This window comes from Haliotis cracherodii, unplaced genomic scaffold (genome assembly GCF_022045235.1).
Source record: "Haliotis cracherodii isolate W230 unplaced genomic scaffold, xgHalCrac1.p SCAF_10, whole genome shotgun sequence".
NCBI classification, from domain to species: Eukaryota; Metazoa; Mollusca; class Gastropoda; order Lepetellida; family Haliotidae; genus Haliotis; species Haliotis cracherodii.
The window spans coordinates 24241643-24268283 of NW_027266265.1; the positions used below are offsets into that span (position 1 = coordinate 24241643).

The window sequence follows — 26641 nt, forward strand, 5'->3', positions numbered from 1 at the left end:
TCTTATATAAAAGAATTATAATGAAATAATTACCAAAATCACAATCACCATCAGCAACAACAGAACGTTCGATGTTGACGCCTCACAACCGAGTAAGTACGAGGTGTTAAAGAGTGCGCATGTTTTTTTCTAAATAAAACAATAGGTTTACAATATCGATAAATACTATGTGTGTATCTATTTCCGGGATTTTATCGAATATTTGCATCTTGGAAATTTTCATTCGAGACCCTCAAGTTAACGCTTTCGGGTCTCGAGATGAATTTCCAAGATACATATGATAAATAATTATATTTATAAACTACTGTTTGAAGACACGCATGACACAACGTTTGCATCGAGACACGTGTGACACTACGTTTGCATGGAGACACGAAGTACATCACGTTTGCATGGAGACACGAGTGACAGTACGCATGTAGGCATACACGTGTGCCAACTCCTCGGCGTGGATGAGCGAGTGACAACGTCACGCATGTCTATCGATCTATACTTCTAGTAACGTCTGTTTGTAGTCACGCGTGGCACCACGTTTTGCATGGAGACACGCGTGACACCACGTTTGCATGGAGACGTGAATGGTAGCACGCATGTAGGCATACACGTGTGCCAACTCCTCGGCGTGGATGAACGAGTGAGTGACAACGTCACGCATGTCTATCGATCTATACTTCTAGTAACGTCTGTTAACGTCACGTTTTGCATGGAGACACGACATGTCGATTCACCTTTAGAATTCAGGCATCCGTTCCACAACATGATCGTAGCGCTAAAGTGATCGCCACTCACATACTTTAACTTAGACGAACAACTGTCATTGTGCTACAATACGATCGCCTTGTGGAACGAGAACATGCACCTCAAAGTTTACAATCACATCATAATACCCGATGATGTGATTTGTGGAATTTTGTTGCAAGGTCCTTCGGCGATGTGACGTCAACTAGAGATTACTACACGAGTGTCTGTCAGATACCATTGATCTTACAACGAGTTGTTTCAAAACGTATCTAACGAGCGAAAGCGAGTTAGCTACGCTTTGTTACAACGAGTTGTAAGATAAATGGTATCTGACAGGCACGAGTGCAGTATTCTGTTTCTTACACACCCTAAAATCGCAACTTTTTAGCATCGAACCGATGAATTTTGTCTATTCTCACGATTGGCAGTAGCGCTTTAATACATAACACCGCTGTCAAAAGTGACGTCATCCTACGTGCTGCTTACAACTCATAAATAATGTGACCCTACACAAAAAGGTTTCCGTCATATCCGTGGATTATCAAGGGTGGGTGCCAAGTTGAAAGTTTACACCTCAAAGAAATTACCAAATATGTACAACAATGTTTACTTCCGTATGACGTCGCTACCGGTGACCGACTTTTACAAAATGGCGTGTTCACCGACAACAGTACGCGGGATTTCCAGAGGAGGTTTTCGTTCATTGAGGGATCGTATACACATAAATGTGTCACGTAAGTAATCAGAAACATTCTGACAATCTGCGTACTGTTATTTGTTTACCATGTTTTCCAATGTAACAAAGATAATTAGTCAGAAATGCAGATAACTACCGTCATCGTTGTGCGTGATTTAGCGTCAGTCATGGCGTCACACAGGACGGAAACTTTTACGGCTTCTGTTGAATCTACCACATCATTGTAATGTATATATATGTAATTCCATAATTAGTGCAACGATACTCTTCCCATGAATATTCTCAAACGCGTGGCCGCCTCTGTCGTCTTGTGGTAGAGCGTCCGCCCGGAGAGCGGAAGGTGCGGGGTTCGATCCCCAGCCGCATCATACCAAAAGACGTTAAAAGATGGTACTTGTTGTTACCCTGTCTGGCGCTCGGCATTAAGGGGCTAATACAAGGACTGGTCGGCTCGGTGTCAGTATACTGTGTCTGAGTGGGGTATTCATGTTAAACTGTGGCATAGTATCTCAGTGAGCTAGCACTATAAATCGGCATCAGTCCGGACTAGTACAAGCAGATACACACACACGTGCATGCACGTCGCTATATAAGTGCAATAATCTTGGACGCGACGTTAAACCCAATTTCACCTCACCTCACCTCAAACGCGTGATCGAGCCAATGTATACAACAATTAGACGAAAGTACCTCTAAAAATGCTACTCAGTGTAAAATCTGAATTTTCGCTTTGTTTACATTTCGAAAACGTATGAGGAATTCAGGGATGCATGTATAGCAGCTGATTTTGAAATAATCGAATAGGCGTCTCATAACCGGCATTTTGTAAACACAATCCAATATGGCGGAACGTACACTTCGGCGTTAGTGTATGCGTATTTTCCAAAACATTCTAAACGATTCTAGGCTGATCAGCGACGTTTCAGAATTATCATTAGTGATTTGATACCCGTGATCGCTAATATGCTATTTTTCTACTTTAATTATTCGAGTAAATATGCGATATTTAGATTTCTAAACACACAGTAAATATATTTATATAACGCCGTGAATTGTGATTTGGCGAGATTTACAATGTACCTAACTTTCAGTCACTTTCAGTAATTTTGAATTGCCTAAAATGACAGTAATTGATAAACAGAAGGGGGAATTCAAAACTGTGAAGTGTCTGCATGCTGATGTGTTTTGAATTTTATTCGATTTCGAAGTGAGGGTTGAAGAGAAGTGACATATGTGTCGCTGTGGCATCCAGGGGGTTTACACTGTGAAAAAAACGATTATGTTCACATAACAATAGATAATGTAACTGATAATAATAACAAACAAACTCGCAGACGAGGGCGAGTTTGTTTATTTGTATTATTAATTACACGGTCCTGTTGTTCAATACAGACGTAGGTGCACATTCGACTGAAGCACGAGCAACACGAGGAGTTAGTCTCCACTATCAAACGGTCCTTTTCAGGGCCACCAATCTCTCCCGAAAGAATGCTTTTCATCCTTTGCATTGACTACCCTCTCACCACCCACCAAAACAAAACAAAAAAACCCCTCTTCCTCCTCCTCCCTCCCTCCTCCTTCTTTCCACCTTCCCGCCCTCCCGCCTTCCCACCGTCGCCATCTTGGAGGCGCCGTGCCACCATCTTGGATGGGGAGATGGCCCTTCGGAACCGGACGTGCCGCCATCTTGGAGGCGTGCGCCACCGGAATCAGAAGTGACGTCATATTGACGTCACGCATGACCCACAATGCACTGCGCAGGTCATGTGACCTCTGATGACGTCATCAAACCGAAACGGGAAGTGACGTCATCTCAGAAACCGACCTATCAGTAGCCAGGAGCGGTCCCAGAGCGGGCTACCAACTACTATTATTTATCAGTATAACTTTGGAATGCCTATGTACATGTATATATTTATCTATAGTACACTTATTTGAATACCACTTCTTTTTTGCTAAAGTAAGTTTAATAAACTGTACAATGTGTGAAGTTATGTATTAAGGGGACAGTTATTTATGGGGCAACCCTACCTATAAATCCCCATCCACTACACATATGATTGTAGAAATATATGTATACTGTTTAACGTATATAATTTCTAAATACAAATACATTACCTCTACAACATTCTACTCTATAATATTGTCTGTAATTGTTTCCAAATAAAAATAATAAACAGTAGAAGTTACATCTCTGAATTATGAAGCTGTCAAGTAGGCGTACACTTTTTAAGTTTTGGATAACACCCACAAATGGTCAATAATAATTCTATAAATGCTCAAAATATTGCAAAGGCATGAATACTGGCATTACAAAGTGCAGTTAGTATTCTGAAAGTGAATTTAAGAGATATGCTACCCGTCACGTTTCAAAGTTCATCACGTTTCCACGGAAACTGTCCAACATACAACTTTTGAAAATCTCAAAATAGCAACAGGCACCAGATTGTATAGTGTCCGTGATATGCTCCGGAAAATAAATGACGGACGGGGAGACAAACTGACATAATGACGACTATATATCCCCCGTCGTTATGCGTCGGTGGGATTAAAATCTGGTCTAACTTGTTTTCTATAAATGTAATGATGATCATCATGATCAACATGACCATCATCATCAACAACATCGTCATCTCAAAGTTTATATTGCTCAGACGAATGCCGATAATATGTGCAGTGAACCTCGTACAGAGTCCTCATAATAAAAGGGAGGCAATATTTTTGGAGAGACATTCGTCACCACTCGTATGTTTCCGTAACCTAACAAGGCTCTACATTCGTTTTGTCCCGGAACGGGACGAGTTGGTCACAAAACACACGAAAACGCGGGACGCATTCGTAACCCTTCCGGGCTCCGCGAATGGTCTATCGCTGTGAGGAGTTTGAAATCTTGACTACCCTTGGATACCACATATAAACAGGCCTTTTTAGCCCATTACAAGCTGCCAAATTAGGGTGACAATGGTGTTAAAGAAAAAGAAGAAAAATAGACCGATGAAGTAAGTTCTACCTGTAATTCCTAATTCTGTATTAATATGGGGAAAAGACCGATCGTGATATCCAAACAAACTCATAACTTGGCCTGTGAATATAGGCTAGCATTCCAGGGTCAATCCCGTCATTTTATATTGAGATAAGGTCAACCCAAAGGACTAACCCAAAAGTGAATCATAAGTTTGGTCAGAACGTATTACGGTAACTTACTGAACTGTTTGTTAACTATACAATATCCCCAAAACATAAATGTGATAAATTGAGGTTTTGACAACACTACTAGTCTAGCTTGACAGTGACAGTGGCCGCCAATCACACGTTTTAACTAGGCAGTCAAAACCAAGCATTGCCATTTGATGTCCTATTGTAACATAATGAATTTTTAGAGTTCATAAGACTCCCCATCCAATATAAAGATTTAATATGGCTTGAAATAACCCTATTTATGAGTTTATAGAGATTGCAACGCGAGAAACAAATACACAATTATACTATTTCCAGGCATATGATCATTCTCGATTATCTAGGCCTTGTGTATTAGCCTATATCTCCATGAGTAAACTGCAGTATTTAGACAGCTTCTTTTCATAACTGAGCACATACAAGTGTTCCCAAATCTATGAGGATACATTCAGGGAAATATACATCAAAATTGAAACAAACACGAAAAGTATATGGAACTGATTTCTTGTTTGTATTTACATTCATGGTTGTTCTTTTGGTATGTTAGAAAAAATGGCGTCATATTTAGTCAGTTATTTTCCATATCAGGATGTCGTGATAGAATTTTACACTAAGCAATGATTTCTAACATTTCTGAGACATTGGAGTATTCATGGGCGGATACAGAGGGGGGGGGGTGCACGCCCCCTCATTTTATTTCGAAAAAAATCTTTATTTCTGTATAAATTACCACCAAAGACAATAAATAGATCTTAATTGTGCACACCCCCTTTTAAAAAAAGCTGTATCCGCCCATGGTATTGTTCATGCTCCAAACAAATAAGAAGGAAAAATGTGAAGGAAAAATTACTACACTAACTGCATAACCCCCCTGGATGACACAGGGACATATATGTCCCTCCTCTACAACCCTCACTTAGAAGTCGAATATAATTCAAAATGCATCACCCACACAAATACACTTCACAGTTTTGAATAAGGTGGGAAATTCCTTGTTCTGTGATATCATCCACTGGCATTGTAGGCCAAGCAAAGTACTGAAAATGACCTCTGAAAATAAGGTACATTGTAAATGTTCCATGTGGTTTTTAAGCACTTCTAATGTCACTGACTTCAATGAACAACAACACAATGTTTAGGGGAAGTAACTCTGAATTTACTTACAGAACATTACATGTGATATGAGCATGATATTGAGTGAAGCACCCTATAATATTCAGTTAAGGCCCAGTAATGACTCATTCACGTAACATCCTCCCTCTTATAAGAAAAGACAAACTAATGATACAATAAAACAATAGCAAGCAGCCCAAATGACCATTTAAATGAAACTACTAAATAGTCAACTTTTGACAATGGACAAGATAACTAAATTCACACACACCCATTCTAATCAAACATTTAACTCGTTTGAACAATCTGACAAGTAGCAATATTGATTACAAATTCAGGTTTCACGTCTCTACCTGATCTTGTTGTATATTGCTTATTGTTATTCGACACTGGACTGACTGGATGGACTGATACTTTAGGAGAGTTAATGTCATTTTGCACACACTTGTCACTTTCAACATTAACATTATCAGAAACTCTAAAGTATGGCATAGTACACTGATTGAGAGTTTGTGCACATCTTGTCATTCTGAGCTGTTGACGATTTCTCTGATACGTTGTTCTGTCTCCACTAGTGACTTGATATGTTCTGGAACCAAGTTATTTGGTAACCACAGCTGGTTTCCACTCTTTCATCGTATTGTAGACTGGCTGCATTCGTACTTGTTCACCCTTTGAGAGTGATTTGTGACTTTTACCAAAGCCATATTCTGTTTCCGAGTGTCGATGAGCTTTTTCTGACTGTTAGGAATTGCAAGTCTAGATTTGACTGTTGGCAACGTTGTTCTGGTACGCCTGTTTAACAGTCTCTGAGCTGGACTTGTGTCGAGTCCTTCAGTTGGAGTATTGCGGAGGTTGAGAAGTCCTATGTATGGATCTTCACTTGCTGCCTTGCATTTCTTCATGAGATTCTTAGCAGGTTTTACAGCTGCTTCAGCTGCACCATTTGATCTACTGTTCCCAGGGCTTGACTTGTCATGTTGAAATCCCCATTGTTCAGAGAATTCTTTGAACTTGTCAGACGTGAATTGAGGACCACCATCTGATATGATTGTCTGTCAAAATGATGTTTAAGTTTAGTGATGACTGCTTCGGATGTTGTGTTTCCACTTCAAAGAAAGAACTGTAACAATCAACAGTTATCAGGTAGTTGCGACCTTGAAGTGAGAATAGATCACAACCAACCGTCTCCCACGGTCATTCTGTTGTTTCTCTCATGTGCAGTGCTTCCTGAGGTTGTTTACTGCTGTAGGTAGCACACACATCACACGATTCCACATACAATGTATTGTCTGATGTCACTAGACATGTGTGGCCAGAAGATTAGAGATCTTGCTCTCCTTAGACAGGAGTTCACACCGAGATGTCCTGCATGAACTATCTGCTTCATTTCTTGACGAAGTGATGTTGGAATCACAACCCGTTCACCTCGCATGATGAGACTATCTTGAACTGTGAGCTCATCACAGAAAGGAAAGTAAGGTACAACTGTAGGTGGTAAGGCAGTTTTGTCGTTAGGCCATCCTTTCATTATGGTATCAATGAGTTGTACTAGAGTTGTATCCTTTTGTGTTGCACACCTGATGTGCTCCAGCTGTGTCTGCTTGATGTCACAGAAAGACACGTTGTTGACTTCCATTGTTTCTGTTTGTGGAGGTTGGTCTATTGGCGCATGTGAAAGAGTATCAGCGAATGGAATGTCCTTCCCTGGTTTGTATACCAGCGTGATGTTGTATTTCTGAGTTCGCAGAATTAGTGACTGCAACCTCGATGGAGCCTTTTACTTTTGTTATGGTTTACTAATGATAGCCACCAGTGGTCAGTGGCTTGTGGTCAGTTACTACAAAGACAGGTCGGCCATAAGTGTAATAGTGAAATTTCTCGAGTCCAAAGACTGCAGCAAGTAGCTCCTTTTCTAATCTGTGCATATCTGGTTTCTGCGTCAGATAGTGATCGGCTCGCAAAGGCTATAGGTTTATCTTTCTGGAATATCACTGAGCCCAGTCCATTTTCACTAGCATCATTTTCAAGCCACAGCTCTTCCTTTTGATCATAGTATGCAAGTACTGGTGCATTAGTGATAATGTTTTTCACATTGTTGAATGCTGTTTGTTATGCTTGACTCCACACCCATGGTACTTCTTTCTTTGTGAGGTTCTTGAGACATGTTGTTTCCTCTGTTAGGTTAGGCATGAATTTAGCAAGATAGTTGCTCATACCCAAGAAACGACGTAGTTCTTGAACATTGTGAGGTTCAGGAAATTCAGTGATGGCTTTCACCTTCTCTGGATCAGTCTGGAGACCTTCACTGGTTATTTGATGTCCTATGAACGAGATCTTGTCTCCATTTTGTCTTTTTTGAGACGAATTCCTTTTTCAAGACATCTTTCAAGTAGGCAGTTCAGAGCACTTTCATGTCTCTTGTCGTCTTGACCATGGACCAGTTTGTCGTCTGCCACACATTCAGCGCCGTTCAAGCCTTGTAGGTTTTCCAGGAGCTTCTTATGGAAAATGTCTGATGAAACTGATAGACCGAATGGGAGACGAATCCAACAGTATCCAAAACATGTCTGGAATGTAGTGATTAAGCTAGAATCATGGTCTAACTCAACATGCCAATACCCTGAAGCCAAGTCAATTTTGGAGAACACTCAAGATGAACTTAACTCATGAAGCTTGTCTTCTAATATTGGAAGCATGAAATGTTCTCTTCTGAGAGCTTTGTTGAGCTGCTGGGGGTCAAGGCAAATTCTAATAGCTCCAGATTTTTCTCAGTTATGGCTATCTGATTAACCCATGGTGTCGGTTCATCAACTGAGGCTATCACACCTAGACGCTCTCGTCTCTGTAGCTCTGCTAGAAGTTTCTCCTTCAGACTTGCAGGTATTCGTTTAGCTGGCATGATTACTGGCTTTACATCTGGATCTGTTTCCAAGTGTACTTCACCTTCAAATTTACCAATCTTCTCATCCCATAGAGGATTGTACTTTTCATCAAATTTGGATTCACTTGATGATACTGCAGCTACTATCTCCATATTTTGTCTCTTCACATCAATTAACTTCATCTTGCAAGCAGTTTCCATTCCAAGAAGAGGTATCAAATCTTCTTCAACTACTATGAAGTTGATGGAATTACAGACTGTCATTCTTCGGATTCAGGACTGCAGCTTGGTAAGTTCCAATAGGAGTGAGTGGTGTCTTGTTCCACATCAGCAACTTACGATCAGTCGTTACAATTCGAGTCATGCCTGTCACTTTCTGTTTCGGGATAATATTTGGTGATGCTCCCGAGTCAACGAGGAATATTACTGAGATATTGTCCACTATCATTCTGCATTTGATAGGTTTGTGAGTATGCTGACTGTCATTTCCGGTCTGGGTTTCTACTGAGCAGATCCAATGGAGACCATCTTGATCACTGTCCGAATCTTCTGCAACAGCATTCACATTTCCTGACCTGCGACATTTAACAGCAAAATGGTTACTTGCACCACATTTACCACATTTTTTTCCCCATGCAGGATATACACCTTTCTTCATTTCATGAGAAGTCCCACAGAATTTACATTCAGCTACTTTAGCTGCACTCGCAGTAAATGTCACCATTTTTTACATATGACTAAATCACCACTGACGGTGTTATTTACAGCATGTTTTGAAATCTAAATTTTGGATATTTACTCGGAGAAATGAATTTCAAAGATAGCATATTAGTGATCATGAGTAGTATAGGTAATGGGGGTTCTGGACCACTTCCACTGGAGTCGGATTCATATACCTATACCACCACTACAGAGGGAATTTTTTATGCCAAAATGATTATGCGATTCAACGATAGTCATAAGATTCAGCTATATTGACTCTAGCTCACCCCCACCTGGAGCCAATGATATAAATTTTTATAGGTAATGGGGGTTCTGGACCACTTCCACTGGAGCCGGATTTATTACCTATACTGCTACTACAGGTGGCATTTTTTATGCGTAAATGATCATGCGATTCAACGATAGTCATGACAATGGCTCTAGCTCACCAATACCTGGGGCCAATCATTGATTTAGATGAGCCTAAATGGTAATAAAAATATTCTTCATTATTTTTATCGATAAAGCGATATTCAACATTTTTATTAAGTTCTTCGTTCATTTTACTAGGAGACCAGACTATATAACTACACTCTTCTTGTAAATTGATAAGAAACAATTGATAACCGTATTTGGTTGGTTTGACATCACTGATATAATAAAAACCTTGTGGTAATTCTCCCCATTTAATAGTTTTTTCCATTTTTATATACATTTATGTAAGCATTTGTCTAAATGTGATCAAACAATAGTAAGCAATCTATTTTTAATCTCCAACCAGTTCTTTGGTTTTTGCACGGAATAATTGACGCGCTTGTTGCCTCCCCTGTTCTATGAACTTTTTTTTCTCATCTTTGCTAATACCACTGGTCTTATGAGATTTTGATCGAATCTCCTGCTTCATTTCATTGTATTTGGTGAGTTCTGACAGCACTAAACGAAACTCATCCTCGGATATCTTACAATCGGCCATTGCTGTCGAAATATGATCCTCAATGCTGTTCAACTTTGCTTCAACGAGTATCCGAATACTATCATGTTTTAATGCTTTCTTTTGTAACCTACGAGAAATGAATTTTATCGCTATTCTGTCCAGTCCCGAGACTCCAGCAGTTATTTCCATGCCGAGCACGATAGGTGCAGCGATTATAGTTGATAGTAAACCGACAGCGGCTACACCGAGTCCCATGCCAGCTGCTACAAGCGCGGTGTCAACTCCGTCCAGAGCATTCACGGCTCTGCGATATTTTTTATACAATCCAAGTCTCAACTCCCTATCCTTCTCTATTCGATGTTTTATGTCGCTTATTTGATGTAATCGAAATCCATCAACAGTTTCCATCTTTTCAATTGCTTCATCGAGCGCTGGATATAAACTCATAGTGTATATTACGAATATATAATAGTCTTTAATTGGTCTTGCTTAAATGTTTTGAGAGTATACATCAACCTTATCAAATGTATATTATACAGCAAGAATATCTTAGAAAGAGAAATACTACCACTTTTAATAATTTGAAGCCCCTCGAGGGTTGCAACGGGTGATGCTCCGACATGAATAATACTGCAACGTTGACGCTCGTGTTTCTTGAGCCATTTAATCGATAGACCTGGTAATATTTCGAAGGCATCTTCCGGTGCATCTCCGAACAAGTCTTCAATAATAAGCTTAGAAATATTAGGTATTGCACTCAAGTTATCTTTAATATTATCGAATTCAGCAACCAAATTTAAACTAACATTTTGGATTGCCGGACGACTATATAACATATGACCTGGTTTTTCTGGCAGGGGAGTGACTAACACACTTTTTCGTTTTGACGGGATATAAGCCGCGAGTACGATACCACTATTTATTATCTTAGTTAAATTATGTCCCTTACCCATCATTGCAAAAGGTGGGGTAATGACGATATTCAGTAGCCACTTGATGTTTGCTTCGACCATAGTCCATTTATTCTCACTGTTGCGAATAATATTGTACAGAGTGGTTTTAAGGAGTCTACTAACGTCGACATCGCTTAAATCTTCTAGATTTTCCGGGAATATAACTTCTTTCCGCTTGTATACATTATCGTGTAAGTGTAAAGCGTATAACTTACCATTGCTACCAGGATTACCGAATCCTTCTGTGTCTCTGAGATCAGAAAGCGCAATTGTATTACATTGTCTGAGCGTTCCAGGGCCTGATGCATCAACCATTATTTATAATATGGAGTGTTACACTTAAGTATCCTATATGTACAGGTTGGTGTTTTACATCTAATACAGAAATTATGAGGTCTGAAATAATACCCCGCTTCAATTTTTCATATTGTAATAACGAGAAAGATTCCGTTCTACCGCTATTGTATTTTTCATTTTTCACTGGAACACTTCTGAGCAGAGTTGAAGGACTTTCTAGTTGAATATTATCCGTCGTGCTTATTTGATCAAGATGGATGCACAACTCTTTATAGGGAACTAAATCGGGTAATTTAACCTCCTGATCTGGTAACTTGCGTATTGTACCACCTAAGCGTGTAAATTCAAGTGTAGGTGATCGGTCCAATAAAATTACAGTTTCTTCATGGTAGAATTTCACTGTCCCAGTCGCCTCATTTTGTGTGAGACTAATTCCATTAGGCTTAAAAATTTCATCATTGAGTGAGCTTACGCTGTAATATCCATCAGGTATAGTAATGGATTTGCTAGTACCACGTGCGGATAATATCATTATCCTATTATCATCTTTTGCAGCATTTATATTGGTCCACCTTGGGTAATACGTTACATCGCATAGAGCGACTTCGAGTTGTCCATCCGAGTTATCGATAGTACGGAGCAGTTGAATAGACTGACTATTTGTTATTCCCAGGAGTGTAACATACATATCAAATATACAATGATACTATATCATAACTTAAATATGGAATCAACCATTATATATAATATGGAGTGTTACACTTAAGTATCCTATATGTACAGGTTGGTGTTTTGCATCTAATATAGAAATTTTGAGGTCTGAAATAATACCCCGCTTTAATTTTTTATATTGTAATGTTGAGAAAGATTCCGTTTTACCACTATTGTATTTTTCATCTTTAACTGGAACACATCTGAGTAGAGTTGAAGGACTTTCTTGTTGAATATTATCCGTCGTACTGATTTGATCAAGATGGATGCACAACTCTTTATAGGGAACTAAATCGGGTAATGCATATACAGTCACTGTTTTGTTGGCTGGTAATACTACTGACTGTCCAAATCCAAGTGTAATTGCTAAGTTCTCATCAATAATTATACCTGTTTCTCCAGTGTATATTTTCACTGTCCCATTCGACTCATTTTGTGTGATACTAATTCCATTAGGCTTAAAAATTTCATCATTGAGTGAGCATACGCTGTAATACCCATCAGGTATAATAATGTATTTTTCCATACCCCTCTTTTCACCTGGTATAATCATCTTATTATTTCTTTTTGCAGCACTTATATTGGTCCACCGCGGGTAATACGTTACATCGCATAGTGCGACTTCGAGCTGTCCATCCGAGTTATCGATAGTATGAAGCAGTTCAATAGACTGACCATTTGTTATTCCCGGGAGTGTAACATACATATTAAATATACAATGATACTATATCATAACTTAAATATGAAATCGACTTACATTACTAAAAATAATCAATCGATTATAGTAACTGCCTCTGGTGCTGAATTTTTCCTTAAATTCCCGATATCTTTGAAAATTACAGGGTCACGGCAACTAGGGATAAAATAGTGCACGATTGGTTTCACAATCCGATGCAATTTTGGCAGAATCAGTTAAACTTTGCCATATGGTGTGCCACAACGGGATGTGGCGTATCTCTTTTAGCTCCAGGATTTGAACTGAATAAGTCTGTTATAACATTTCATGTGTACTATCAGGTTAGACGTATACTTAAAGAAATTAGTGCTCCATTACCGCAGGATCGAGCGTGGAATTCCACAAATAAAAATTATGATATGTCCGCGTATGAGCGTATTTGTCAGGAATTTAATGTTTCTACGAGTAAAGATTGGCGTATTCAAGGAGCAAACCATGGTCTAGGTGTTCCTTACACAGAGGAAAAAATATCCGTCAAAGAAGAAAGCGATTATGTATATAAAGAACTTAATAAACTAAATGTTAATTTTGTTAAGTTGTACAGTACCAGCAAACTTTACGCAAGAATATATGATCATTGGCATAAAACCGGTGATTGGTATAAAGGCTGGGAACTTTATAGTAACAATTGGAGAGGGGATATTATGAGTTTTAAGAGTGGTTTAGTTTATATTGTTAAAAAATTTGTACAAATGAACGATACCGCAGACGCTTGGAATGAATTTCTTAATGATAAAACGGAAAATAATTTTACTAACCCAGGATTTGTAAGAGTTAATGAATGGATAAGAACTTATGTATGGGCAATTCTCGGAGCGCAATCGCAAACACGAACGTCCATTATCGGTTCTGGGATGGCGCTCGATGCGCAAAAACAGTTTGTCTCAAACGTGGAGGACGCCATTAATTCACCAGTTGACATACCATCGTCTATAAAGCATTTTCAAGATGCATTACAGTACGCTCAATCTAAAGTGGACTTTGTTTATGCGCCGGGACTATACATGTCTCCGAGTAATATGGAACTTAAGATCGGTCAAGTGATAGGTTATAATAATAAAATTGTTATCGCTACCGATCAACAAAAACCAGGTATAAATTCAGATATGAACGTCGAATTAATAACGCAAACGATCACAGGCGAAACGGGAATAGTCAAGCCACAAACACCAACTATCGCTCCTACATCTACTGACGCACAAGTACCACCGCATATTGTGGCTAAAAATCAACAACATATCGATGAAAAAACAGCGCTTGTAGTTTGTGGAGTCACGGTTGGTTTACTCATGATTTGGTTAGCGAACTGATTTGGTTAGCGAACTGATTTGGTTAAATAGTTCTTAGCGAACTGATTTGGTTAAATAGTTCTTAGCGAATACGTACAACAGCCCTGCAATTGCTACGATCAACCCCCACAAGTTTTGACTAAGCCAAGTGGTGGTCTTAGCTAATAAATTCAATAGCCAGGAAACAATACTCCCTATTATACCGGGAAGTGCAGCCGCGGCTTTCTCAGCTAGCTTTCCCAGTGCTGAACCTAATGCTTTTAAATGTTTTTTTATCCACTCTTTTCTGCCGTTTTTATCGTTAGGCGGTGTGGGCGGTGTACTACCACCTGTACTGCCACCTGTTAACGAGAGAGTCAAAGTCGATATAATAAATCCCAACACGGTTAAAATACTGGCAATTGTTATTCCCTGTTCTCTGAACAATGTTTTAATTTTATCGGCCAGTGTAGTGTCATCGTTGAGGACTTGATCGATAGTTTCTCGAATTCGACTGATTTGCAAACGAAGTGCCTTTCTATTACTGGAAGCAGCCTCGATGCGGGCCAATCTTTCCTCTTCTAAGTTACGCAATCTTTCCGCTACGCGGCGTCTACTGAACTCATCGCCCGCCTGTTCGAGTTTTGTTTTCTCATAAGCTATATGCTTGTCGAGTTCGGATATCTTGGCTATATTATTGATGAGTTCTCCCCGAATTCTTTGCAATGCCTTGTCAAGAGCTTTTAATTCCCTAATACTAAACTTTAAGGATGGTGATACCTTTAACTGAGGATCATCAATGGTATCCAAGGCTTCATCGATTCCGTTCGAGGCCACATTCGAGGCTGCTCCCAAATCATCTGTATTATCGAGTTCATCACGCATGGTTCGAAGAACCTTAGTAGTCTTCGCGGAAAGCCGCGAGTAGTCTACAAAACCTAATTGATCACGAAGAAACTCGCGGCGACGAAGTCTGGCTATAGTAGACAAGGCTAGGAATTCATAAGATCAATATCCGGAGAGTCACGCAGTCGCAATATTCCTTTTCTATCTATCATAAACTTTGAATAGTCACGACTTATTGGGTTAACATAATTTTTATCTTCTTTTAAGGCATCGCAATAATCATTGACATTTGATTGTAAAAGTTCATCGTTAAGACTACTTAACCTGGTTTCATCAGTACCCTCTTCGGTTGTATTATGGTTATCATGGTTATCTAAATAATCTAGTTCAATATCATCCATTTTTATATTAAACATAGGGTACTTGTTTTCAATATAACAATGTCTTCGCAATACGGACGCAAGTTAAACCCACAACGTAGACTTCAAGATGCATTAGGGGTCAAAGCAATTCGTCAGTCTGTAACTATAACTAATAACCCTAGTACCATCGATCTGAATCAAACACTTCTGGTTCGCTTTCCTAATCTCGGCGCACACGATGTGTTAGTTCCGGGAACTGTCCGACTAGCATTTACGATTGGTTTGACTTCTACTGACGTTAACGGGGAGCCCGTTCAGAACATAGGTCTTGCTATCGTTAAGAAAATCGCGATTAAAATTAGTGGTAATGAGGTTTTGAGTATCGACGATAGCGATGTATACTATTGTTACATGGATCTCTGGAGAACGGATAAAGAGCGGGAAAACTTACAGTACCAAGGTATTTGTAATAAGAACACATTGAGACTGCGCGTGGGCGCTGAAAATGATGTTGATACCAACGAAAAAGATAAGGCCGTTGCCGACGCATTAGGTAACCGATTCTATGTTCCGCTAGACTTTGAATTACTAGATTCCCACATGCCCTTTTATCAAGCATCCCTAGGCGATAGGTTAGAATACGAACTCACTTTTAATGACTACAGCAGAGTAATCAGAGCTGCTGATGATGCTAGCTATTCCATTGACAATATCTCGCTGGAGTACGATATGATAACGGATCCTGAATTAGCCAGACAAATTCGTAACCATTATTCAGGAAGTTTAGCCATTTTGTACGATCGCGTGCTGCGACACCGAAAGATCACGAGGGACAGAAAAGATACGATGTGGAATATCAATCTAAACGTCCCCACGAGGTCGTTGAAGGGTATTTTAATGTTGTTCAAGGACCCCTCCGATGCGTTTAAAAGAAATACCGAGAAGTTCTACAATCCCAAGATTACAAAAGTAGAATTGACTATCGAGGGCGTCCTAATCAACTATATAGCCAAGGAATGCTAGCGTATCACCAGTGGGATGAGATTAAAGATTAAAAAACTTCCTTCTATAAAACATTCTCCGGAAGTTAACGCGGTCGTGAAAGATCTGTCTCTCGGGAGTGTATCGATGGGTGAATACCTCACCACGAAGTACGCGCTATGGCTCGATGGACCAACTACACGGCAGTGGGAGGAGAATAGAAAATGCTAGCGAGGGTGCCACCATACAGATAACGAAACTTCAGGAATCAGCTGGTATATTAAACATATATTTGTACGTGATTATGGATGCGCAACTTGATATACAGAATGGGAGATTTGTGCAAGCAATCTATTAATAATCTTTTAACTAAAGATCCGCACTGCGCTATCATATGCGGGCAAACGGGCTGTGGAAAAACAGCTTTTATTCTAGATATTTTATAAAGTCATTATCGGGACGTTTCCGATCATATTATTATTCTGTGCCCGACTATAAGCGTTAATAAAACATACCTATCGAGAGATTGGATAATGAATGACGACGGGGTACACAGAGTCGATCCGGGCGATCGTTTACAAGACTGTCTCCGAGTATGTCACGAAAAATACAAAGGAGAATCAACCCTTTAATAGACGACTGCAGCGCGAGTAAAGAACTCACAAAAAAGAAAGATATGCTTTCGTATTTAGCATTCTCCGGTCGGCATATTCAACATAACGTTTGGGTACTTACTCAAAAATACAACTCTGTCCTGAAAGATCTCAGAGAGCAGACCAAATGGGTAGCGCTGTTTCATTGCAAAGATCGAGATTCATTCGAGGAATGTTTACGCGAAAATGACGTCCCAATATTTGGGAGTAAATTATACCATCAAAAAAATTGATAACATGACCGACGAAGAGATTAAAAAACTGTACTCGCGTTACGAGTCTAGACTGGGAGCTACCATGACTAAAACGATAGGGTCGTCTATATTACAACTATACACAGTCGTAGCTAGTACGTTTCTCCCTATCCCGGCAGAACATTGCATGTATTTATGCGAATCTCTCGAGAAAGACCCATTCCTCAAACACGCTATAAGCGCAGTGAGCTGTGAGTTTTATCATAGATTCGGAATGTTTTTAGCTCCACTCACCACAGCTTTAATAACGACTAGGTATTGTCAATTTAAACATACGTGTCCACTTAATAATATAAATGGAGATTGCGGAAACACAATCACAACAGATGACATCACAACAGATTGTGAAAGAGGAACCACAACAGATTGCGGAACAACTAGTGAATGAGGAACCACAACATGTGAATGCACCACAAACACAAAAACAACCCAGAGTTACTAAGAACCCAAAAAAAATAGCAGCTGGGAGGAAGGGAGGACTGGCGAGGAAAGCGAAATTAATAAATAATTCAAATATTTATCCGATTAAAACATGGGCACTAGTAGGAGTTGCTGGTATAGCGGCTGTATGGTTCTTTTACAAGACCGGAGAAGAGAAAACGTCACCCCCGATGCAACAACAAGTTCAATTAGAGGTTTGTCCTCATATAATGCTATAAGAAGCATGACTACTCCAGTTACAGATGGTAAAATGTTGGTAAACGCAACTTATCATTCAGCGGTGGTCACCGGCTTGGCCATTGGCTATGCTCGTATGGCTAAAATGATTACTAAAGCCACACCTCCCAAGCTAGATTTTAATAGTTTTGACATCGGTATGATGGTTCTGGATATTGGATTAGCAATGGCAACGAAGGATATGCTCATCAAACAAGGGCTTATCCCGGAAGACATAATGAAGTAATTAAACATTTGAATATTTTATATTCATATAATATGGCAACAATTGCGATGATGGTCGGTGCAGCTACTGTTAATGCTCTAGCTTTTTCGGGGAGTAATTATTTATTTTCCAGTATGAGGGAATCAAACGCTAAAGAAGTTGAAGAGGAGCGTAAACGACAAAGCTTTAGAACAACTCCAAGCAGTCCAGTTACAATATACGCGGCATAGAATTAAGAGATTAGACTTTATTCATGAAAAACTGATTAAGGAAGGACATTCAATTCAAACGTTTAAGGATGTCGAATATGCCATGCATGAATACTACCTCGTTTTTTGGAAAAAACTAGACCCAATACCGAGACCAACAATGAGTCAGTTTTATACACCGTCAGAGGAACAAAAGAACCGCGAGGTTGCATTTGTTATTATTGGGTTATCTGCTGTATTGATTTTCAGCTATTCACTAGTGTAGCTGTGATTTGCATTTAGACAAATGATATGATAGATGTATAAACCATGAATAATTGGAAATTTACACTCATGGGGAAGACGACTCTATGTAACCGACGCTGTGTTGATATTTACTGCGGTATACACAATTATTACATCAGGCGCGGAAACATAAACTATGCGTGTTCTGAATGCGGGATAGGGGTCAAAGGTCGTTATTGTTTATGTAAGAAACACGGTGCTGATAGGGTCAGGAACCAGATTATTTATGCTAGGAACAGAGATTACATCAATGAGAGGAATAGGTTGGGGAGAATACGTATTTAGATATATGAAAACAACCAATTAGACATTTGTCTCATTTTGCATATACCATTCAACCACAATGGTTTTTGTCAGAGTTAAAAGCTATGGCAAAGCAACGTGGTCTACGTGGATATTCTCGTATGAGAAAAGCTGAATTGATTACCTTACTCGGTTTGGAATACAACAAACCCCAGACTGTTAGAGAACACAAAGCTCAAGCGAGAAACAGTGGGCTGAGAGGTTATTCTCGAATGAGAAGAGCTGAACTGATCGCTTTACTAGATAATAATGATGTTCAACCTAATGATGTTGATGAAATTCAACAACAACAACAAGAATTAATATTTGTACCCATATCCGCGGGCGTTGGTAAATATCTAAGAGGTTGGAAGATGGATATTAATTCCAACATGGATGTTAACGATATTAAGCCCATCATATCCAGCAAAATTAACGAGGAGTTAGATGATTTACATAGTATAAAATACCAGCTGACGATTAAAATGTTATTGAGTAAAAGTAACACAGACGATAGCGTTGAATATACCGAACCATATTTCCGTAGCAATGAAGAAGTTATAACCGAATCCGATACTATAAATGCATCATTAGATACATCAATTCAGAGGATACAGGAAACTTTAGATTGCTGGACTAATAGAGGTTTGGGTTGGGGTGTGGATAAAATCGATAGTTTATATTTAGATATAGCAAATTATATGCCCTTCAAAGGTGGATCTTATATAGATTTACCCCCGTATTATAAGAAGAAAAAAGCCATAATTAACGTAAAAATAAATCCGAAGACTGTTTCAGAATGATGATAAGATCTGCATTGTTCCCCGTAGACAAGCATCCGGATTGACCTTCTAGCTATCCCCAAAACGATGGACTCAACTTCGATGGTATAGACGACCCTACACTCTCACAAATTGATAAGGTGGAAAAGCAAAATAATTTAGCTATAAATGTTTTCGGACATTCTTCTTCAGGAATTGTTGTACACAGGATAAGCTCCGCTCCGGAACATATTCGAAGAATCAATTCATTTCTGATCGAAAAAGATGGTAAATATCATTATACATGGATAAAGAGTTTAAGCAGACTATTATGCGATCAAACAAAACATGCAGGAAAGAAATATTTCTGTGAAAGATGCCTGCATGGATACAGCAGACAAGATCTATTAGAAGCGCATAAAGAAGACTGCAGAGGTGTTGGACAGAATGCTATCAGGATTGATATACCTAAAGAGGGGAAAAATATATTAAAATTTGAACATTATTGTAATCAAATGCCAGTACCGTACGTAATTTACCAATGAATTCTCAAACAATACCCATCCCCATAGTGTTTCACAACCTTAGAGGATATGATTCACATCTCATCATGCAATCTATTTCAAAGACTGACGGTGGCTTAACGTGCATTCCTAATAATATGGAAAAATACATATCATTCTCATTGACTAAAACTATACATTATACAGACAAGGATGGGAAAGCCAGAATAAAGCAAAGTAATGGGCTTAGATTCATAGACTCTGTACAGTTTCTCTTATCTTCCCTGGACAATTTGGCTAATGCGAACAATCCCGATGACTTCGCGATAACAAATCAATATACCAATCAGTGTCGTCATTTGTTGCTAAGAAAAGGTGTATATCCTTACGAATATATGGATGATTGGTCTAGATTCAACGAAACTAAATTACCACCCCTTGAATCATTCTATAGTAACTTAACAGAATCTTAAATAACTGATGCCGATTATGAACACGCTCTGACAGTGTGGGATAGATTAGGTTGTAAGAATTTAGGCGATTATCACGATCTGTACTTAAAAAGTTTTTCACGATATATTCGTGATATTTAGAAAGACATGTTTCAAACAATACGGCTTGGATTCAGCATGGTACTATTCCAGTCCCGGACTATCGTGGGATGCATTGTTAAAGAAGACCGGTGTAGAACTAAAATTACTCACAGATTACGATATGCACTTGTTTATTGAGAAAGGATTAAGAGGTGGTATATCGATGGTAGTGAAAAGGTATTCTAAGGCTAATAATAAATTAGTGGAAGGATATGATCCGGGTAAACCCGACACGCACATATAATATCTCGACGCCAATAATTTGTACGGATGGGCTATGAGTCAACCTTTACCCACGGGTGGTTTTGAGTGGATCGATGTGAATGATATCGAAGTGAATGATATCTCCTCAGATTCCGATATAGGGTACATACTAGAAGTTGACTTGGAATATCCAACTTCGTTACATAAAGATCATAACAGTTATCCGCTAGCTCCTGAAAGATTAATGGTTAATAAAGATTGGATGTCGGAATATCAACACTCCTTGATGGGTAATACTAGGTTAGCTAACGTAGAAAAACCCGTACCAAATTTGATGTATAAGACAAAATATATAGTTCAATACAGAAATCTCCAGTTATATCTATCGTTAGGTATGAAACTAAAGAAAATACACAGAGTTCTAAAGTTTGATCAAAGCCCTAGGATGGAGCCCTATATAAAGCCCCTATCTCACATTCACGAATCTGAACACAAATGAACACGATTTAACGTTTTTCCTTAAATCGGTCGTATGGACGTCGCAGCTCGCCTTAAATCGTGTTATAAATTTTTGCAATGCAAAAATTTATAACACGATTTAAGCCGAGCTGAAAAGTCGTGTTCAGTCGTATGAAGGTCGTATGACAGTTGTATGACAGTCGTGTTCAATCGTATGAGGATCGTGTTCAGTCGTTTGAAGATCATGTTCAGTCACGTTCAGCCGTGTTGGGGAGCGTGGGAAGAAAACTAATACGACCTTCATACGTTTTAACACAATTAAACACGCCTTTCATACGACTCCCACGGCCTCCGTGGTCTAGTGGTAGAGAGTATGCCAGGAGATCGGAAGATCCGGAGTTCGATCCCCGGACGTGTCATATCTAAAGACGTTAAAAGATGGTTCTTGTTGTTACCCTGTCTGGCGCTCGGCATTAAGGGGCTAAAACAAGGACTGGTCGGCTCGGAGTCAGTATGCTGTGACTGAGTGGGGTATTCATGTTAAACTGCGAAATGGTATCTCAGTGAGCTAGCACTATAAATCGGCATCAGTCCGGTCTAGTACAAGCAGCGACACACACACACCCCCACACACACATGCATGTACGTTGCTATATAAGTGCAATAATCTTGGACGCGATGTTAAACCCCATTTCACCTCACCTCATACGACTCCCATACGCCTGAACACGAAATCCCTACGTTTGTCATACGACCGAAAGAGCCCATCACGTGACTGAGTGAGAACGTGGGAAACCCCCTGAAAGCTCATTCTACAGCCATGCCAAACTTCAGGCGGCCGAAACGGAAGCTCCTCCAAGCAAAACCTTTGAAAGAGAAACATTCTTCACCACAAGCATGGATGAACACCCACCCGGTACCCAGGGACAAGATGAGCCAGCTGAAACATCTGAACCACCACCAAAATCGCCAACAACAACAAAAACAACAACTGAAACTGACATCCAGCCATCTCAGCAGCCATCTGAGCAGGAGGATAGTCCATTCAACATTCCATCACCACCACCTCCACCTTCATCTCCATCTGAAGACATTTCACATCAATCTACCACTGAATCTACCACTTTGCTAACCGGGCCAGATCATGATGGTGTCGCTGGTACCGCTGAGGAGTATGATAGAGTAGAAACCCTTATAGTTATAATAGAAAGAGCCTGAATTTCGTGGACATTTTATAGCTACATGTTTTCCATTAGTCTGTCTTACAGACCCTGATACAAATATATATCAAATACAGCCCATGCAAGTCTATAATGTTTGGCAAGTCTAGATCACTGCAGTATCAGGAATGAAGAGAGTCACTGGGCTCCTTTTTATTATATTTTTATTAAGATAACTGAACAACTGTTTTTATGTACAATATGTTCATTTCAGAGACTAGATTTTAGTCTAGTTTTCCATCTATTGCACCAAGAGAGTTATGAAAGTTCCATCTCGTTGAAAACTCATCAGCCACCTCCTTCCAAGCCTCTGGGTTTTTTGGTGTCGGCATGACCTCTTCCGTGTACTCTTGTGCAATAGCATCACATGTTTCGTAGACAATCGTAGAGATGGTATTAGCAGCCACTCTACAACCATATTGAAGTGATCGGTAGGAGTCTCCAGTGGCCATATAACGCAGTGTTATAGCTAGGTGAAGCCCAGGCTCTAGGGCTTTTCGCCAGAAGGTGTCCTTTTTTTCAATACGAGGACCAACGCATTCTACTAGTTCCATGAACATCTCCGGAGTGTCACGGTAGAAGTTGGTAAATGTATTCACATCTTCACGATACAGTTCTTGCATTAGCTGTTCATACTGCCCATACAGAGGTCTCCTCAACAACCATGGTCGAACCCAGAATCTCTTCCTGTTCGTCACTCTGCGATGCCTACGCTGCCTCCTACTCCTCACCAGCTACCAGAAGTACTTCCTCCTCCTCCAAAGCTGCTTCTTGTGGGTTGTGTTTGTTGTTGAACATGGTGAAGACTGACACAGAAATGCTGTTTCAATGCAGCTTATATACTACATGACCCACGTGACCAAAATAAACAAAAATATGTCATATGAAGGTTTTGCTGAGTCGTATGGAGATCATGTTTATTTTTGTAGTCGTATGGACATCGTAATGATTCGGGTTTAATCGTATGGCGGTCGTGTTAAGTCGTATGGGCGTCGTATGACAGTCGTGTTTGGTCGTATGACAGTCATCTTTGGGTCGTGTTAAATGAGGTTAAATCGTGTTGTATCGTATGAATATCTTATGACGGTCGTATGAGTGTCGTATTCAGTCGTAGGAAGGTTGTATGAGTGTCGTTTTTGGTCGTATGAGGGTCGTGTTTGGTTTAGAAATTTGCATAAACCACAAGGTCGAGCACGAATCAACACGATTTTTCAACTTTTCTTAAATCTTGTTCGCAATTTCTTAAATCGTGTATGTGAGATAGGGGCTTAAGGCTGAACACAGATTTAAGAAAGATTGCTACCCACGATTTTAAAAAAAACCTATATAAGTTTATGAATAACTCAGCGTGTTGATGTTAATTTAGTCAGATCTAATGAGGACACTCAGGAAACTTATAGCCAGTCCGGCTTTTAAGAGAAGCAAGATATTTGATAACGACTTAACCGCGTTGCATATGCAGAAGAGTAATATAAAATTCAACAGACCGGTGTACGTCGGTATGAGTATTCTTGACTTGTCAAAACACTTAATGTATGACATTTATTACAACGAACTTAAGAAGCAATACGATGATAGATGCGAGGTGTTATATACCGACACAGATTCTTTGTTGATGGAAATACAAACCGAGGATGTGTATAAATATATGGCAGAAAAAATAGATATGTACGACACGAGCGATTACCCAAAAGATAATACACTGCACAGAGTAGTAAATAAAAAGGTGTTAGGTAAGATGAAGGATGAATGTGCTGGGACCCCTTTAGCGGAGTATGTCGGTAAGACATAAGATGTATTCTATAAAGAAGTCCGATAATGGAGAGATACGAAAAGCTAAGGGTGTTAAGAAGTATGTGGTAAAAAAGCATATCAAACACGAACAGTATAAAGAAGCATTATTCAATGGTAGAACATTCCAACACGAGATGAACTCTTTAAGAAGTGTCAATCTTAGGAAATATGGATTAAGAATGAACAAGACATCATTATCAACCTTAGATACAAAGAAATGGATTGATAAGGATGGTGTAACTACCTACACTTATGGTTATGGTGGTAATACTGTATCGTTGGGAACTATGAGCAACTCTTCTCGTACAAATGCCCTGTCCGGTCCATCTTTAAAACAATAAAGAATAGGCTCTCTTTCTTTCATAACCAACCGACTTATGTTATATCGGATCTGTTGCGCAACGTTGGCCTCCTTCGAGTTCACCGGGCTGGTATAAATATCTTACGCTTTCTCTATCTGGAAGTTTTTGTTCTTTACCTCTCCTCGGTGCTGAAGATTTGGAAGTCACAGACTTCATTTTAATTGCATTGGATGGTTTCTTCCTGATTAATCTCGTTACTTCATTATTCAGCGCTGATACAACAGCTGATAATTGTGTCACCCATTCGGTTGATCTCAATCGTTCCAATTTCATTTCGATCCCATACTGATATCCAAACAAACGTTCCGCTAATATCCGGTTAAATCTTTCAACGATAGCTTGACTACAGTGGGTCTCTTTTTCACCACGCCTGATTTCGACATTGTGCTTTGTTAACAGTTAAGTTACTGATCCCATAAACTCGCGACCGGGATCTACTTGAAATAGCTTAGGCCATTTTAGTGGTCCGCGTTTATATATGCGACTCAGTGCATTAGCTACTTCTGTTGAATCTTTCGAGGTTAATGGCTCTGCCTCTTTGTACTGACTAGCCACATCCACTATGGTTAAAGCGTATTTCTATGTTTTGCATCTTACCTTATCATGGGGAAGAAACAAGAGGTCAGCCTGATGAACTTCATTCGTCGTAAAAATATCAAACTTCTTCCTCGGTATAAAACGTGGTGCCGGTAAGTATATTTGCCACATCCCTTGTTTCTTTAACCAATCCTTAGCCACATCTTTAGATACCTTAGCCACAGTGGCTAATTTTTGTATTGCTCCTATACCTTTCCAATATCCTCGTGGGCTATAGTAAATTTTATTCATTATTGATTAATATTGATGTTTCTTTTAATACGACTCATGACGATCGTTCATGTTCATTTGCGTTTTTGCATTAAAAATTCCTTCTGTAGTAGCAGTATAGGTAAATAAATCTCCAGTGAAAGTGGTCCAGAATCACCATTACCTATACTACTTAAACAGTGTAGCATTTTCTCCTTTTATACCCGGGGTATTTTGGAAAAAGTGTTTTTAATATTAACTTAAAATGTGGTTTATGAAATACTATTACCAGTAGGCTCTGGGATAAAATATGAAATGGACATGGTCCATGGGAGGTGACTGTACTGGGTGAGGCTTCAACCTAGAAGTCGAAAGGTTATCGATTCTGTTGCTCTTAGTGACAACTTCTCATCAGTAAAAGAGAATTAGCAGGATCAGGTATTTTAATGTTAGTACAAGAGAGCAGATGAAAAGATGGAATAAACTATCAGTCTTGATGTAACCAAATATTTCTGAGTACTACTGCTTGATTGGTAGGGACTGATTAAATCCTGCTTGATTGGAAGGGTCTAAATAAATCTTTTCGGTGTCTTCCAGCCTGATGGTTTACATCTTAAAATTGCTTGAATTATGAGTATGTTCGGTTGACCAATGACCTTAGGTAATTAACTGAGTCGGTTTAGTCAGAGGAGTTTGATAGTATCACTGATTGGAATGGAAATTGGGGGGTTCATATGGAGGTAAGCAATAGGACCCATTTCACAGGAAGTCTTACATTATTTCAGTGGGAGGAGCTAAAGTTATCATGGATAGTATTTTGTTAGTTGTCCGGGAGTGGTGCGGGGATTAGGAAACTCACAGCTGAACAGAGAGGTTCTCTCTGTGTAGTGGAAGTCCGAATCAGAAAAAGTATAAGAGTTAAGAGTTGATCAGAAATACTATCAGGCTCTTCGATGCATCCCTTAGGTATGGTTTGTATTTAAGTAAGTCA

At 39.4% G+C, this 26641-nt stretch overlaps 1 protein-coding gene across 1 annotated transcript in view; it reads left to right on the forward strand.

Annotated features, from left to right (window-relative positions):
• The first annotated feature begins 4273 nt into the window (after window positions 1-4273).
• The window catches only part of LOC139454193 (uncharacterized), a 182715-nt gene continuing 160347 nt past the window's right edge, over window positions 4274-26641 (forward strand). Inside the window, exon 1 of the mRNA XM_071235761.1 lies at window positions 4274-4437. Coding sequence (XP_071091862.1) covers window positions 4400-4437 — 38 coding nt within the window. The 5' untranslated portion in view covers window positions 4274-4399. The remainder of the gene's footprint in view (window positions 4438-26641) is intronic.